Below are 18,378 nucleotides of genomic sequence, written 5' to 3'. Positions count from 1 at the left end.
CTAATTAAGTTGATTGACCTAAAACAGACATTTATATTTTCACCATCAGTTACCATTTTCACTTGATCTAATATTTATTAGATCAAGGGTTTATTATTTGCAAAACCAGATTCCCATCAGCCTCCGGTGTACTTTGTGTTAGTTCTAATTAGCAAATGTTAGTATGCTAGCACACTAAAGATGATTAACGTGGTAAACGTTATGCCTGCTAAACATCAGCTTGTTTGCATTGGCATTGTGAGCATTTAGCTCAAAGCACCACTGTGTCACCGTCTCACAGACCTGTGTGGCTGTGGACTCTTGTTACATTATGCTATTTTTCATTGTAATGGGTGACTATTTAAGCAGCATCCCCCGTTCCATTCACTCAAGTCCCTTGTAGCACTGGCATTCTCCAGAATGGAAATCAACACGAGAAACCTTGCTTTAGCTCAAAAACTCATTATTTAATGAAACAGAAGTGGTTTTATATTATAGCTTGATTTATATTAGTAGTTTCTGTGTTTTAGTGTTGCTGACCCGGCAAAGAAATGTTTAAAATTTCATGAGTGAAACACTTCTTATCCACACTTTAACCTCTGTGAAAGCACATTCCTTCTGATGGGTAAATATAGACTCCAGCATATGAGCCCCTCATGTTTCCAATCTCTTTGAAAGCTAATGTTAATAGTATATGGTTAATAGTTGTAGGGGTGATGATAGGCTCGTTGGTGATGAGAGGAAATAACTCGTCCACATTTCTTGTGTGATACAATTTTCCTTCTCATTGGCCGAAGCTCGGGCTTAGCAGAGGTCACTCTCTCTTTCCTCATTCAATTACAGACTGGCATTAATCAAGCTGTTTCTCCAGCCATTTTGGGTGACTGCTGACCACTTTATTATGACCTTGTTCAAATTTGAGTATTTTATTCTTTCCCACTCTATCCCTTGATCTATCTGCAACCATGGAATATAATATTCATAACTATGTTTTCATTAGTGTGTAAAATGAAACTAAGAATCATGTTTTTCTTGGCATTGAATTTTCTTAGAATAAGCCCTTCATATCTATATAGAGAGCGGGTCCTCTTCAAGGAGTCCGCCATGTTGCACCACCATGTTTCTTTAGCAGCCCAGAACGGAAAAACAAAAAAAAACTGATGGCTCTAGTTTTTGCTGACACACTTTGAAAGGGAGGGGTGAGTGAAGAGGAAATTCCGGAGGTTACAGAGCTAGATGCCACAAAATATTTAAGGAAATACAGTGCACACACCAAAGAACATGAAGACAAAAACCATGTGATATAAACAAGGACTAAATATTTATACAAACATTTAAAAATTTCAGGGACAGCCTGAAGATACAAGTTATTTTTGAGAGCTATTTTACACTTACTGTATGTTTTATCTTAAGAAGTCAGCTGCAAAGTCATGACTCAAACTACTTGTCCTCTTCAAACCGAACTCCCCGCCACATCTGACACTGGTTCATGTGTGGGTTGTCATCACTGTAACTGGGCCAAGACAACTGTGCCCTCCCACTTTCAGGGTGAACGCACTTTGGATGAATGAAGTGGCTAACTTAACCACTGATCGTACCTTTGATCTCAGCTGCATTATTCCTGAAGATCTACTGCTGATATGAGCATTCATGGCTGAACAGAAAAAAAGAGACGATTGGAATGAAATATGTTAAGTATATATGAAATATGTTGCCTAAATGTGGCAACTGAAGAGTCAGTCAAAACAAGTGCACATGTGGGGAAAAAAAAGGTATTGGACCCTTGAGTTGTTGTGACTGAACCAAAATGAATTCATCTACAACTAATACAGATAATGTGGACTTTCTACTACTTTTTATAATTAAGAATACACTTCACCTTTATAAGGATATTAACTTGATACTAAATATTTTTTTAAAAAGTGATCTAAAAATGATTTATCCCGTCTCTACATGGAGCAGTCGAACAAACCCCACATACTGGTGTTGCAGTTCTGTCAGCCTTCTTTAAACCTGGTGTGACAGGAAGACCGCCCACCTCAACACACGACCCCACTTATGGCCACGTACCCCTCATTCACACTGCCCATCTCTTACCCTCCTTTACTGACAAGAATGAAACTGACAAAATAAAAGCCCCCCCATCCCCAAACTGTCCATCACTCTAAAGGTCAACACAACACTCTGGCCCTGGTCCCTCTCTACACTCTTACAATGTTCATTACAGCTGGAGACAGCACTGTGGCCACTGCCCTCCTCCTGCAGACTGTCCATCACTGCCATCCCGGTGAGAAGGTAATTGGGGAGGGTTCTGCCTGAGCAAGGCAGCGTCCTCTGACAGCATCCAGAGTGAACAGAACATGTATCAGGCAGCTACCAGTGGTTTTGCTGCAGCTGTTCAACAGTATAAAAGCTTTCTGGATGCTGGTTCTGCAGGGCTTCAGGCATCTGTTGTGAATGCATCAGATTTCAGATAAAACTTCCAGCACTTCTCGAACATATCCTATGGAATGGATCTGCACAGATATGTAGTAGGACGACAAGAAAGTGGTTGAGTGTTAACCTCAGGCGGATCATGAAGAAACGTCTGCGCAGCACTGTTAGAAAGATGAAAGACATTCTTGTAAACAGATTGTAAAATCCCCTGAGGCTAATTTGTGATTTTCGATATCTGTCTATAAATTGACTTGACTTGATCTTGTGATACATTTCCAAATGTGTATCTGATACTATCTTTCACATAACTGGGAGTATGCACCGTTTATACAGCCCACTAACCCTGGGTATCAAAGTCATATTGAAAAAATTAAGTCCAGTGCCAATGCATTGTCAGGATGTGGAGGATGGATGTGCACAGTGCTGTATCTGCATCTGTTCGTGCAGAAGACTACAGCTTGCATCATCTCACAACGCAACGGTTAATTAAAGTTCACCATTTTTTTAAATCATCTTTCCAATTAATCTTAACCGGTCGATTAAGTTGCCTTGCCATAACCATACCATAACCTCAATCCTTCACTAACCAATCTCAAATTGACATGTACATACAGTATATTGTCGAAAGAGAGAATTTTCAGAAAGTGGCACTGATGAAATTTGGCATTTTTTTTTAAATAGTACGTTCTGTCTGGCAAATATGGTTTATATATCACTTTTATATGTATTATATATATTTATTTGGCAGATCTCACAAGAATTACAGGGAACCCTGTGTTCCATCAGCTCTTAGTCATAGACACACTAGCAACCTGCTATCAACTGTGGATTTCCTTAAACTACTGAAGCACTATTTGGAAGGCCTAAACTGAAATCTACACTATTCGTGAAAAAGCATGATATTATGTAAAAAATAAAAGTTGCGAGCATTTTTTATGAAAATGCCCTGATTAAAGCAGAATTAAAAATGTGACTCTGTCAGCTATAAGAACATTACAATGTGCAAACCGGAGGTGCTGTAGTGTATGCACATAGCGATGTAGATGCTGACTGTTGTAAACAGCAAAACAATTTAGCTGTTTCTCCGTCATTTTCATTGCGTTTGACTTTGCTGAAATCTAATAAAAGCAACAGAAGTTTTCTACAGCCAACATAGCAAATGTCAATCAGGACAAAAACAAAGCATACAAGCTCTTGAAGACTTGGAGAAGTAGCTTTGTCCTTTCCAGGTGTCAGACTTAAGGTCAGAACAAAAAGAACATGTCAATGGAATCTCAGCTTGTAAGATTACATGTTGCACTATCCACTTTTATCCAACGCTCCTCTTTTAAAGTACTAACAATTCCACATAAGAGGAATGGTTTGTGGACAGTTATGAGAGAGAAGTTGATATTAGAAAGAACTGCGAGAACTGTTAGCAACCAAACTAACAAGCTTGCTAGTTTGCAATAAGTTGGCTCACTTGGCTCGTCACTGACCGTTAGCAAGCTTATTAGATCAGATAGCGTTTCCTCCCCTCGTCAATATTTCTTTATCAGATTAAAGAAAATATAGAATGAGTCTGGCAGAGGAGTCTGAATCTGGGCTGCCACATTGAACTTCCATGCCCCTTAACCTCCTCAGACCATTCAAGGAGTTAAGTTGGAGCTGAAGGAAGCATACAAAAAGAATTACTGGCACAAGGAGATGTGTGCATGTGTTTTACCCAGACATTTGCAAAGCATACCCCAGCATTCAGAAGAGATAATGAAAGTTCTGGACTCTCGCCAGCTGTCTGGTTGCTACATAAAATTAGAATAAGAAACCGGTTTGACCCTTTCCTGGAAGAACATCTCGAATTAAAATTATAGATGAATAAAGAAGGCAAAGCTTGAGGTTCATTTCATATCTCCCCATAACTGAATGCAATGAATTTGGAGTAGCCATGTGTCAAAAGGTTTAATCCACTGCAGAACATTTATCTAAATGTGATTAGTACCATTTATCACAGATGTTTTTGCTCATATGCGGACAAACCAATTGAAACTGAAAAGTGTGTACCTTTACTGAGCCTCGTTTAGAAGTAAGGACACTACAGCTGCACTCCAAATGTTATGTTTCTATCCAGTTGACAACCTTGCTGGTGTTTAACCTTTGAATGGGTGAAATAAGACACTCTACCATGACATCAGGTCAAAGATTAATCATATACATTATCTCTGATTTAATTTTTTGCGTCACATGTTATAAACTGCAGCCATAAAAGACGTCCCTTTCCAGCGCTGATGTCCATCTGTGCAGATGGCAGACTCTCCAGTGTGTTCAGTGTCAGAAGGCATCTGATGCCAAAGGCCGAAAGCCAAAAAAAACATATGCAGCTCCTGGTTGTATGCTGCTCTTCACTATTCTGCCTCTGGGACTTGTAAAACATTTTCCTATCCGTATATTTTTTAAAGTTTGTTTAACTCGACTAGAATTCAGTTTTTAATCCTTTAATACAGCACATCCCATGAAGACATCTCAAATCAAAGCGCCAGTATCCTACACTGGAGTGGCATATCTGCCACCATCATTATTTCTTCTTAACTTTCAAGGAGAACAGGCTGTCAGCCATCATTTCATGTTTTATTTGGAGGGTAGCAATGGATACACACAGGGATTATTCTAGTCAGACAGCGCCACAGCCGGGAATTAATCCCTTCATTAACTGGACCGTGTTACAACTCTGCTCCTGTGGCCCTGTTTCCTAAACACAGGGTACTTTGGTGATGCACGGATGCTTGATGCATGTTGTCTTTAATGGTCATTAGCGGTACAATGAGGATACATAAAGAGCCTTAATCATTATCAGTGACTAAACTGCTGCATTATCTAAACTAGTGTCCCGTGTGCCGTTATTGGGACAATTATGCTTGTCGATGCTTTTGATTTGATTCATGAGGGATCAAGGTTGTGTTAAGCAATCAATTGATTAACTCTCCCTGTTTAATGGCAGGGTGTGCCGGTGATGCCCGTAGGGACTTGATAGTCATTATCTGAGAGGCATGCATGCAACTGTCTCTAAAAATGAACTAATTTACTGGAATCACTCGGCATGAAGTGAGGTCGCAGCCAGGTCTCGGTGCTTTCCGAAAGACCAGACGAGCTATTCAGACTTCACATTTGTAGTGTTCACAATGACTTTCCTTTCCTTTAGAGATCTCAAACCTTAAGATTCAGAGGACAGAGTATTCTGGGGTTTCTTGTCTTGCTGACTGGAAATGTGTCAGGCATCAGTTGATTCCCAGCTATCTGCTTTTCCTCTTCCCCAATCCCTTTTTTCTTTCCCTCAACAACTCAGTGGGCTTAAGACAAATTGACAGGGACTTCAGTGGTCAATACTGGCTTATATACCTTGACATGGACTCAGCAGTAACCTGTGAGACCATGAGCAATAGATACAGCTTGATCTGTTCTTAGGTGGATGGCAAAAAAACCAGAGAAATTGTATTTTAAAGAAATAGCATAATACCCCAAAGAGTTTGCTAACATGCTAATGTTTGATGGTGCTGGAAAGAATCACATTTTTTTACAATTAATTCCAGGGGGAACATGAATGTGTCCACCAAATTTCATGGCAATCTATCGAACAGTTGTTAAAACATTTCACACTAAAACTAAAAAGTCAACCTCATGGTGGTGCAAGCGGAAAAGTCAGTGCATATACACAAAGTTATTAGGATATATCATCTGGGAGCCATGAATGTTTGTACAAAAATGTGTGGTAAACCTTTTGTTACTGGATAAGAGGAAACTTTAAACCTGTTAGTGGTGCCAGGGAAAAAGTCAAAAATAACCAAATTAGGTAGAAGTAATCCTTTGAGAATCATGAATATCTGAACAAAAACATTATGGCAATTCATCAAATAGCTGTTGAGCTTCTTAAGTCTAAGTGGTGGACCAACAGACAGCCGATATCGCCCTCCCCAGAGGATTAAAAGGTGTCATGTAGGTCAAAATGACTTGTGTTTGGCAAGCGTGGTAGACTGTTTGTGTAAGGACCTGGTCAAATATCACAAAGATGGCAGAAACAGTGCTGACCTAAGACCAATTATCTCAAGTCACAGTGAAGTAATGGGACTTGACCTGTGACCCTGAATCAATATGCCTTTTCTTGTAAGCTTTTAGTACTCATAGATTTTTTTTTTCTCCCCTGGAATCTTTTCCTCTGGGGGTCTGGCAAGGCAATCTCTAATGATTATGTCAGATCCTTTAAATTAATAAAAGGCATCGCTGCTGTAATACAAACGCATGCATGAGTAGCTACTGCAGCACATGTGACAGTAAAGAAAGACACATGAAACCATGAGGATCAAGTTGAGGGATTTATTAGAGAAGGGTGAATATATAAAGGTACTGTATGCAGGGATTTCTATTCTCTGAGCAAACCACAACTAGTCAAACCTCTCTGTCTATATTTATACGCTACACAACTTCCAATCAAGGTCATCATAGTTAGTGATGTAATAATTAAATAAATTGAATTTAAAAAGGCAATACAATAGACCATAAGTGTGCTTTGGAAAAAAACACCGTATGGATTATTATTATAATCATCAGGAACAAGGAAACTACTTGGATGCCAACACTTCCAGGTATCTTAAACATAAATAATTCCAAGCACTACAGGTTACATTCAAATTGAAAAGAAAATATCTAGAGGGAGCATACCAACATTGACATATTCCCTTAAGAATAACTCCTCTACTGAACCATTCCGACAGTTTTAATGTGTATACAAGCAGCCAGTCAGTGGCACGTTAAACATATAGCTATATCAACTGCCACCATTTTTTTTTTTTTTAATTGCCACTATTCCTCCTTTGATATGTTTCTTTTTTTAACTCCCATATTTTCAAAAGTACTTGTGTCACATTTTGTCTCTCACATATTAAGCTACATTAAGATCGATAAATAGTGTTGGGTGTGTGCAGTCTTCCTGTCGGCCATGAGGCCCACAGTTTTCACAGGAGCCGTAGTGTGGCAGTTTAATATGTACTGAAGTCCTCCTGAGGTGTCACCAAGCACACACAGGAAACACAGAGGTGGGTTAACACAATGTATAAAGGAACTTTCTCTTCAACTTGTCACCGCTGTTTTGATGTTTTTTCTTGGGTGAGCATTATTATTTTTTGCTTAGAACGAGTCCATGGCCTTGAATTCACTGAGGGCCTGGACAGGGGAGATGTGTTTCTTCTGGGAGCCTCGTCGCACACGTGTCTGGCACTCCTCGGGCTTCTCCCTCTTTACCAGAGGCTTCTTCTCAGGGGCCTTCATGCGCCAAGACACCACGGGTGAGTTAACAGCCGCTGTTCCGTACACCTTCTGGTACTTGGTGGAGGCTACATAAGATGCCTTTACAGTCAGCACCACTGCGTTCATTAGGTTCTTGGCTGATTGGATCAGGGAAGTGGCACTATCCAGCTACAGGGGGGGGGCAAAGACGGTAGGAGGGGAAGAGAGAGATAAACACTAAGGGTCGAGTCAAAAAAGTCTGGAAAGAGAAAAAGTGACTTGACTTCAAAATGACTTTCATGCACTCAACAAGAATATTAGGACATATTGGCTACATCCCGAATCTAGGAGGTTTGTGCTGCAACTGTCAATTAAGCTGGATAAAAACATGGCCTTCGCTATGTGACATCTTATTTTAGCAGTTCTTAATTAGCAGAGGCAGGGGTCAGGTGTACCTCTGTCTCCGTCTGTTTTGTTTGGCTGACATTTAACTTAAGGGTCGGCGGGCCAGTGGGCCTCCTTCTACCCCACACTGAGACAAGTCAACCGCTTAGATTTAATGAGTGTGGATTCCAGCTGGCCACCATGAAAAGGTTAAAATCTCAGCAGGGCTTGCATATCTCATGTGAGACAAACTATAACAGAGTCCTAAGAAATCATGAACTGTATCAACACAAGACACAAGGCAGCCCAAAGCAAAGATAAAACTCATGTCTGACTTTAATTAGAGGAAGAAATCCTACTATGGCAGTTACTAAGGAAGTTCTTCACAGACAAAAAACAGTAGGAATGCACCAATGCCCCTTTTTCTCTCCTCATAGAAAATCCAAAAACTTCGACTCAGTGTGGATCAGTGTCCTCTACTGCATGACTGTTGCTCTTCCTGAGGCTTTTCACTTTTTCACTGACTGTTTAAAAGTTTGTTTTGTGCAGTTTTTCTTAATCTGAATTGAGGGTCTAAGGATAGAGGTAAAAGCCGTCTAAGGCAAAGTTGTGATTTGCGATTTCTTTGTGCTATAGACATTAAATAAAAATTGACACACGATCAGCTTGATAATGTCAGTATTTAAGCAGACACTGATTAGGTATATGAGACTGGTACATCAGTCAAAAAGAAAACATAAAGATGAACTACATGCACATCTGCATGCACATTGATCAATAAAGACAACAAAAAATGATATGAGCCAATAACAGTTCACTACATGATTATGTTGATGATGCAGAATTCATTTAATTAAAACCATCTCACATCTACTTCTGAATAACTTTCCCTTAATTTCAATCAAAAAGTTTGTTGTAGCTTTATGAAGATATTAAATCAGTTTTAGATAATCAAGTATTGGCTTTTCAGATGGATATTTCGAAATGTAACCAAAAGTATACTGGAGAGTTGAGAGGAGATAATTCTGGTCGAAACTCTAATATATTACTAAATATGTTGTCATTAAAACTGAGAGCTTGAAATGGAGAAAGTTAAATGGCAAAAGCAAGCAGTATGGGATAATTGACTGATGATAGTTTGACTCGGGATAATAGGGTTCATGAAGCATGAAAAATACAAATGGAAAAAAGCCTGTGGTGCATTGTTCTGGTATTATAAGATGGTAATCGGTCTGAAATTATTGCATCAGTCTTATTCTGCATGACCATGAACTAAAAGGTTTGCCCACCCGCAGTGCAGAGCATTAAAAATGTTTTAAGTCAAGTCAACCAATTCTCGTGATTCAAGCATGAAAGCCTATCTAGAGCATCAACGATAGTGAACATGTACTGTTCTTATGGACAGACTTACCCCAGACACGATGAGCTCTCCACCCAGATTCTGAACCTCAGCTTTCACCTTGCTGCAAATGTTGAGCTGATGACAGTACAGGGCGATTCTCTGCAGGTACGCCAGCAGATCCTGTTTGCACGCTGAATCAGGGCACTGAATGGAAAAGAGGCACAAGGAAACACATTGTCAAAACACAGGCGAATAACAGCCATAAATAAGCACTGTTTTTTTTACAGAGCAGCTGAAAGTGGTGTGACACACTTTTAAGGCCTTGGCGGATATTTGTACATTTGACATTTAGTATCTTTCCTAACAGCCATTTTGTGCTTGGCAATATTCCAATTCTGTCATGGAAAGATAAATCAGGTCGCATAAATATGATTATTATTAATGTGCAATATCTGCTGTTTAATGGTTTGCCTAGTGATGGTAGTTTGGAGCACATCTTAACATCCTTTGACACACCGATGGTCATATAATCATTATAACATGTGGATAACATTAAGGGATTATGCCACAAAGGTCCCCTTTGCGATACAATATCTCTTCTCATACTGACACGGGCTGTGTCTAAAATCACTCCCTTGGTTACTCTTCCACTATGTAGCAGACAGTTAATAATTCACTCTACACACAGCAGTAAATTTAAATTAAGGGCATCATCAGCAGAACTTTCACATTCAGAATTCACCCAAACACAATCAAACATTATAGCAGAGGGTAAGTGAAGTGATTTTTTTGACACAGCCAAAGAGGACTGTAATAGCGAAAATATAGATAGTCATTGGGTCAAATATATGAAGGCAATGAATTCAAAATGTAAATCAGAATTCATAATCCATCAAGGATGAGTTGACAACAAACATGTAATACATTTTTCTGCTGAGCCACACAGCAAGCATAATGATGCTTGCACGTCTTTGGTAAAATGTTTCTCATTTCGAGCACCACGGCCAAACTGTTTGGATTTTCAATTAATCCAGGAGGTCCGTGTTTTGTTTTAGTTAAAACTGGATCATCTGTGAGGATGAAGGAGCCAATGGTTGGCTAGCTGACAGAAAGGATATATAATTATATCATGACAGGCAACAGATTTGTCACTGGGCCAAAGAATTTGGAGAAATAAAGGTTCTTGGCCTTATTTCAGGCAAATTGGCAAAAAACTGAAGATGCTTACTACAGATCTGCCATCTGGTTTTAAATGGTGTATGTTTTCGGTCTTGTGATGTGAATTCGCTACCCAATTGGATTGTTTTAGGAATCATTCTCTCTGATGTTGCAGCCGTTTTAAAGTAGAGAACCAGGAACAACAGCCCTGACAAAAACAGTACGGTTCCAGTGTCGCTAATTACATTTCTCTTCACTAGGCCTGCGAAATGTTGTTCAACATTTGTTGCAAGCGTGAGTTTCAAAGGCAAATCGAGTTACACTGCAGGGTGTCAAACTCATTTCAAATTCATTTCACATGAAACAAGTTTGTCACAGCATGTTGCCCAAGAAGTAAACAGATCAATCAGCAATGAGTGGACATAATACTTTCAGCATAGTTTTCTATGTATCCCTCTTCTTCTCTTCCCAATTTTTTAAAAGTCTTGACCTGGACCTGCTTGCCTTTTTGCCACTTCAACAGCGAATAGACCAATCATACAGTGCAGCAAATGGACCAACAGGGAGTATGAGGACAGCCTCCTAAAGGCTCCGACTATCACACAGTTTGCCCCTATTATTCCATCTGGAAGCCTTCCAGGAGTCAGCTATGGCCCACTAAGCTCCCAGTGGGTTAACAACACTGCATCAGCTGCTTAAACACTGTGAGCATCATTTTGTAGCAACACCTTCCTTCTAGCCATTAATATTAAACGTTCCTAACTAGGACATTCAGCAGCACTGTGCGGGGAAATGCACAGCTCATTTCCTTGTCTTGTGGGCTCGAGTAGAGGGCGACGGCAAGTTAAACAGCGAGAAGCGATATCAGGGTACCCCCTCCAGGACAGCTTTCATGGCCGCCCAACTTCTTTATGTTATGACAAAAGTCCTCTCGTGCTAAGACAAATAGTATTGATTGGGCACAAGTGCCCTTCACTGATGGTCACAAATAGTGAGTAAAAAACAGTCTTTTAAAATGGATTGGTTTGCTTCTTCAACCTACAAAAAACAATTGCAAAGAACAATTCAAGGCATGATTTATCTTCCACAGTTATGAGCATTAACAGAGCAGGACTTTGAACAATATAGTAAATAAGAGCAAAACTGCCACCAGCATCCAGCCTCCTCTCAGTCAGTGGCACTGAGTGCAGACTGAGGAAGATAAACTAGCTCATAGAGCAGCCAGTGAGGCAGGGGGAAGCTTCTCCCTTGGCATTATCACTGCACTGCCAGTCCTGGCTAGCATCACTGCTAACTGCACTTCACACTGCTGGCATGTGTATACACACACACACAAACGCTGCTTTCCCAAGCAAGTCTGATGCAGACATGAGACAATTATTCCGTATTGTACAGTTGACTAATAGTACATTTCTTCCACAGATTCCCTGTTGAAGTAAATACAGCTTATGGTCAATACCTTCTGTCCTTCATAGTGAAACAGCATTCATTACAGACTAGTGTGTTTCACTGCGTGACTTTACTCAGCCTCCAGTCTGAAACTCCCTCTTCCCTCAGTCAGCGCTCCTCTCAGCATTTCAGGAATACTTCTGTTCAGTCCAGACGAGAAACTGCTGGGAATTTCTTTTTGTTTTGTTTTTCCGCATAATTGGGCCCAAGATGAATGAAACGTGCTCCTGATGGATAATTCAGCAAGATGATTTGAACTCTGGTGCTAAAATGAGGGCAACTTACTATCAGAGTGTGGCAGTCTGTCAAAACACAAGTCACACCTCACACTGGTGCTGCATTCATAACCAGGCTGAGACTGACCTTTCCAGCGTAAAAAATAGTAAATTGGTTATTTTAACGTCCGGCCGTTTGCTGTTTCTGTTTAATTATGGCACCTTTTTGCATGATAACATGTTTCTGTTTCATTACAAATCTAATAGTATTATAGACACATTTTTGAGGGGCAAAAGGATGATATAAAGACAAAATGACATTCAAATAGAGCATGTTACACACAGTTATTCAAAATGCCTTCCAGCTGACTGGACAACTAAAGTCCCTCTGATGGTGAGCTGTCATCTTTCAGTTACTTCAAGAATGGCATCTCCATCAAAGACTGAGCACTATATATTCTAGTACATACTGAAACCACTCATTATATTTAAGTGACAACACAATTCATTTGTTTTCCTTCTTCTTTCTGTTGTATTCCACAATCTGGCATATATACAATGGAATAGAAAATGGAACGTGGATCACTGGTGACTAACAGAATAGCCAAGGTGACCTAATGTCACCCGTTCATGTAACTCTATCAAACATCCCCTTCTTTTTGAAACATGATTTTATTTGAATCTGTAATCGGCAATATTACCATGACATTAGAAGCTGTTACTGCAACCTGTCATGTTGCAACATACGCATCGGTACACAGTCAGCGTGTGATGTGAGAGCATGCAAAATGAATTTGCTCTTGCTTAAGTTTGCATCGAAATGCATTAGGCGGTGACGCACTGACATATCATGAGAAATATTAGATTAAAGCAGAGAAAATATTTTCTGAAAAGCTCACAATTTTGAATCGAGTTAGTTCTGACTCCTCTCTAGCCAGCACCTGCTAACTGTAGTTTTTGTTTTTACAGAGTAGCTTTTTAATTACGCATCAGTCACACTTGGTTACACTGCTGTCAGTAAAGGCGACAGCAGTTTTGCTCTTGTTGTTCTGCATTCAAAGCGACAGGGCCTTCCGCCGTGACAAATAAAGTGAAACCTGGAAGTCTGAATACTTAGCTTCAAACGTGCATGTGTGTTTAGCAGCATTTAGAAACAACAACTTGATATTTCTACATTTATTTTAGTACTTAAACACAATGCAAAAAAAAAAGGATTCCTAAATGTCAAGGAAAGTAGAGTAAACCATGAAAAGCAAAATAACTTCTGTTACCGTCAACAAAAAAACAAAACCAACAACAAATTGATGCTACAAATAAGTATTGTCTGTGTAGGCACAGCTTCATATAACTTATTGCACTTTACATTTTATCAGTGAGCCACAAAGTTGCACTGGGTGACATGTACAATAAACATTGCTACTGTTCTATATTTTGAGTCAATACCCCCATACAAAGTCCTGCTGCTGTAAATACTTGCTAGACCACCGAACGGTATTAAGAAAGTCTAAAAATACCTTGCCAAGTTCTGCCCTGTTTGAGGAATACAATACATTCTGTCCTTTACAATACTATGCCTTAACACACACTACATCAATGTACACAGATCAACAATGACCAGCTGCGCAGGTAAACCATAAGCCAGATGGTGTTTCAATCAAACACTGACTGTCTCAAGCAGAGTGCTGCAAACTGTTATATATATATATACATATATATACATATATACCATGGCTGTTTATTGGTGAGTCAGCAGGTAAGCTTGGACATTGTGGACTATATGTATTTGGGAGTATACCGGACTGGGTTAAGTAGACTGAAGCCCTCGACAAGAAGGACCGGAGCCGTCTCTATTTTCTGAGAAGGCTGAGGTCCTTCAACAATGCTGAGGATGAGTCAGTGGTGGCCAGTGCTATCCAGTTTGCCGTAATGTTCTGGGGTAACAGTGTGCTTGTCAATAGACTGGCCCTTGGACTTATTTCACCCAATAATTTCTGATTACTCCTATGTGTAATAATGATTGCATTTTAATTCATTATTATTATTTGCACATATTTTATATCTCATGCTCATTCCTTGTTTCTTGTTTTTATTATTTGCCTGTATTTTTCTGCATATATTGTGTTATATATTATGTACGTGATTTATATTTTACATCGGGCTTTATTTCTAATCTTCATGTATTTCATTATGCTAATATATAAGAGTGACTGTAACGTACCAATTCCCTCTCGGGGATCAATAAAGTATTTTCTGATTCGGATTCTGATAACAATCAACAACCAAGCCTATAGACGCGCATAATGTTTGCACAACTGTCCTCCACTATCTAGCTTGTTTCTGTAGGAAGCATACTTAAAGAATGGAGCAGAGTAAGGAAAATGGAGTGGGGGAAATAGAGTAGAAAAAAAGGTATCGCTGGAGTGAAATGGGGTGAGTTGCCTCTAGGGGTTTATCTACGTCAAGTGCTGTGCTTAAATGACTATGAAAGAGCTCGCAGTCCTTCCACGGTTCCACGCAGAATTGCCTTCTGCTTCACACTTGTTCATCAATAGGGCTGATGTGGAGTCATGGCGACAAGGTTTGCTACTTAAGGGACCTGTCTGAAGGCAATGGAGCAGCCTTTATTCTTACTGTCAAGCCACAGTGCTCATGACAAACACAGGTTACCTACCACAATGTGTGAATGCAAAATGCTTGTCGTCTTCATACGGAATGAAGGCAAACAATGAGGTTATGTTACTTGTTGTGTAATTCCAATAAGATGCTTCATAAAAGCAAACTTATGCTGTTTTAACTTGTAATAACTCAGTCCATTCACTGCATGACATGCCAAACAGATGCCCCAAATGCCTCACATGAAAACACTTTTATAATAAATACATGTTGGAAAATAAAATGTCCTCAAGCCCCTCTTTATTTCCTGAACACTGTTCTGTTTTCTCCGGAAGTGTAACAGAAGGCTTTGAATATTCAGTAAACACTAGTCTAGGAACCATTTAAGTGAGAATTAAAAAATGCAAGCCACCTGCTCTTTTCATTACAGCAACTGTTGATTCAGACACAGGCTCTGCCAGTGATTCGCCATGTGACAGATTTACTCCCACCTAAACCCTGTTAAACACTGATTATCACTTGGCAGCTTACAAGCCAATAAACTAATACATAAGAAAAAAAAAAGTGCAAGTTCATGCTTATTTTGTCATTTCTGCCCCAGATCCTGCTCAAAACAACATACACAAGCAGTGACGCAGACCGAGACCAGATTCCGAAGACAAATCTTCAAACACATGGAAACATGCAAAGATGTACATAAAGAAGGCCCATACAGATTAAACTCATGCTTTTCATCTCTCTGTTTGTGGTAATTACTGCCTGGCAGACATAGTTATGCATTCACAGCCTGAAACTTAATTCTGTGGTGCAATATGCTCTGGAGAGCAGGACAGTGTGACATGAGGATACAGTGCCAGCTTTGACTAAAGATGCCTTCTGGTCAGCTGAAAGCTCAGCAGACTCTACGGCCACTCAAACTGACAGGCATTGTGCGCTGCGCTAACAGCAGGAGGCTTGCCCATATATTGTTGCGAAGTCACACATTGTCAAAAGGTTGGCTCTGGATAAAGGAAATACACCGTAGGAGGCGAAAACCATCTCTTTATCGTGGTATTCTGTGTGTGTTTTAATCTAACCTCTGCATGTTCATTTGATTATAAACATTCAGTGGCCAATTAGATCATGCCAGCTAAATGAATGTGACAATAATCTCTTTACAGGATAGTGATGAAGGCTTGGGCCACTGCAGCAAGGATACATTCTGAAAAGTACGCACCGCATCTGCTGAGCTAGGAAATCTAGCAGGAAGTCTTAAAATAAACAAGTGTTCATCTTTTGGTTTGGAAGCTGATCTATGTCCACGTTCAGAAACATTTAACACTGAATGATTCATTCCAGATGGAAATTCAATATTCTTCTGTTAAAGTGTCTGTTATCAATATTTATACATGTACAATGAATCAAATAAGTACATGTCATGTGAAAGGGGTCACTTGTTTGATGATGAACCTGACTGCAGTTTCCTGCAGCTTGATGGAGCATTTCAGCAACTCCCATTAATAGTTGTATTAATACTATTGTTTCCACGTACAGCAGGCAGACAAATAAAACTTGATTGTGCACCAAACGGCAGACAGACGAAGCGACTTTCTCTACTCAGGAGTTAGCGGCTAAACAAAGCTGAAAAGGGGATGGATGTGTAAAGAAGTCAGTTTGCTGACACATTTTCTATGTCAAATGTACAAGGTGATATTATAAGGTTCTTTATGTTAATGACGAGTTTACAGCTTGTCGCACTGCTCCAAGGTGACCAAAAAAAAACAATAAATGCAGGTTTGAAACAGCAACATTTTGAGGACTGTGCAGTCTTTATGGAGGTATGATTCATTGAGTTCTTTCCTGTAATCAACATTGTATGGGTATCTACAGAAGGAGACATTTCCTCTACATCTTAAACAACAAAATAACTTTCAGTATTGTGATTGGTTTGAAACATGAAACTGAAGGTACAGCAGCTTGGTTGGTGCTCATGTGTGCCGGCCCATCATTATTCCAAGAGTTTGCTAGCTACCAGCAGTTGCAATTACAATGACGACAGGCTGCCTTCATAAATCAGTGAGTCTTGTGCCTAAGTTTGCTCTCACTGCTTATTAGAGACAGACGAAATGAAGAAGAACATTATGCATTAGCTGGAGTGCTGCATTCTGAAATACCTCCCACTTCATTTGCCACACACACACACACACACACACACACACACACACACACACACACACACACACACACACACACACACACACACACACACACACACACACACACACACACACACACACACACACACACACACACACACACATTTCTTTTCACTCCTGTCTTCCCTAGGCACAGCACTGATTGATTAGATATTGAAAATGGTCTGTCAGCGTGTTTTAGAGAAGTACTCATCTGATAATGAATGCAACACCTCGGTGGGGAGCTAATTATATTAGAGACACAACTTGGTTCTGCTGTCTTGCTCTCTCCGTGTTGGCCCCAATGGGAGACAAATTCATGCAGTAACACAGCCCACTGCTCCAGCTGGGCTTGTCAATGCCCACATTAAAGATTTCCAATGGCCATGCCCACTTACTCCAAATCAAAATGTGTTCAGCCGCCAGCTACTATGACACAGGCAGAGACAGTCTCAGACTAATAGAAAGTATAAAGATAAAAATGACAGCAGCAGACACAGTTGCATATCTACCTGGTCTGCAACAGCACGGGCCAATTTGTCCATCCTGGAACCAGCCTCTGCAATCTTCTTAGCCGCGTTGATCACATCTGAGGAGTTCTTCAGGGGGCCTTTGCCTCTGGGGAAATCCAAGGAATGAAAAAGAAGGGAAAAAAGGTAATGAGGGTGTAGCTGTGGAGGCATAAGGCATGCAGAGCTTCCCTTTAAAAACAGAGCTCACCCCTGAGCTCGTGCAGCAGCAGCTAATCTGCTGTGGTTGGCAGGAGGAATATGAGAACATTACAATCAACCAACGATACACGATTTCCCAGTTAACGGGTGTAACAAATACCGTACACAGTATACAATACTGTCCCTAATGATGTATAATAGAGCTGTGCTTTGAGTCACAAAGAAACTAAAATCCTTTGTTTTTAACAGCAAAACAGTAGAATTTTCAAAGCAGTTACGGTAGGAAATAAAACGGGAGAGGGAAATAATGGCCAACCACTGAGCCTTTGTTCTGTGTTTATTTTCTCTTGATTTGCCAGCATGGGGAAAGTTATTGTGGCCAGATAAGTGTGTTTGTGTGTGTCTTATTTTTAGTCAGTGCTAGGCTGACATATTCACTTAGTTTGTTCATGCCAATCTCAGTAACTGGGGTCAATGCCAAGTAATCATGGTGCAGTCACAGCGCCACAGACATAATCACTCATGACTAATGACTCCTGGCTCTGATTTTTCTTTTCTTTTTGGTTTGTCCCATGCCATATAATGGTGGAGTGGTGCACACTTCCATACACGAGGCAGATAACCATCAGCTAGGCATTAGGGATTTCCCTGATATGTTGAGCCCAGATGGGAGAGATTGAGAGGAACGCTGCAGCTTTCCTCTC

The 18,378-nt window shown here is 40.1% G+C and overlaps 1 protein-coding gene across 5 annotated transcripts in view; it reads right to left on the bottom strand.

The window, feature by feature from the left end:
* Window positions 1-7,569: 7,569 nt before the first annotated feature.
* The window catches only part of ctnna2 (catenin (cadherin-associated protein), alpha 2), a 254,867-nt gene continuing 244,058 nt past the window's right edge, over window positions 7,570-18,378 (bottom strand). For 4 of the 5 annotated variants that reach the window (XM_076091888.1, XM_076091887.1, XM_076091889.1 and 1 more), the window contains 3 exons: window positions 17,516-17,621; window positions 9,464-9,598; window positions 7,570-7,857 (listed from right to left, as the gene is read on the bottom strand). In XM_076091888.1, coding sequence (XP_075948003.1) covers window positions 7,570-7,857; window positions 9,464-9,598; window positions 17,516-17,621 — 529 coding nt within the window. The remainder of the gene's footprint in view (window positions 7,858-9,463; window positions 9,599-17,515; window positions 17,622-18,378) is intronic. The other variant, XM_076091891.1, reaches the window with a different exon arrangement.

Source organism: Anarhichas minor, unplaced genomic scaffold (assembly GCF_050575085.1).
Source record: "Anarhichas minor isolate MPS153535 unplaced genomic scaffold, ASM5057508v1 ptg000014l, whole genome shotgun sequence".
In the NCBI taxonomy this organism is placed as follows: domain Eukaryota; kingdom Metazoa; phylum Chordata; class Actinopteri; order Perciformes; family Anarhichadidae; genus Anarhichas; species Anarhichas minor.
The sequence above is the reverse complement of the archived record's forward strand: the minus strand, read 5'-3'. Positions and strand labels throughout refer to the sequence as shown.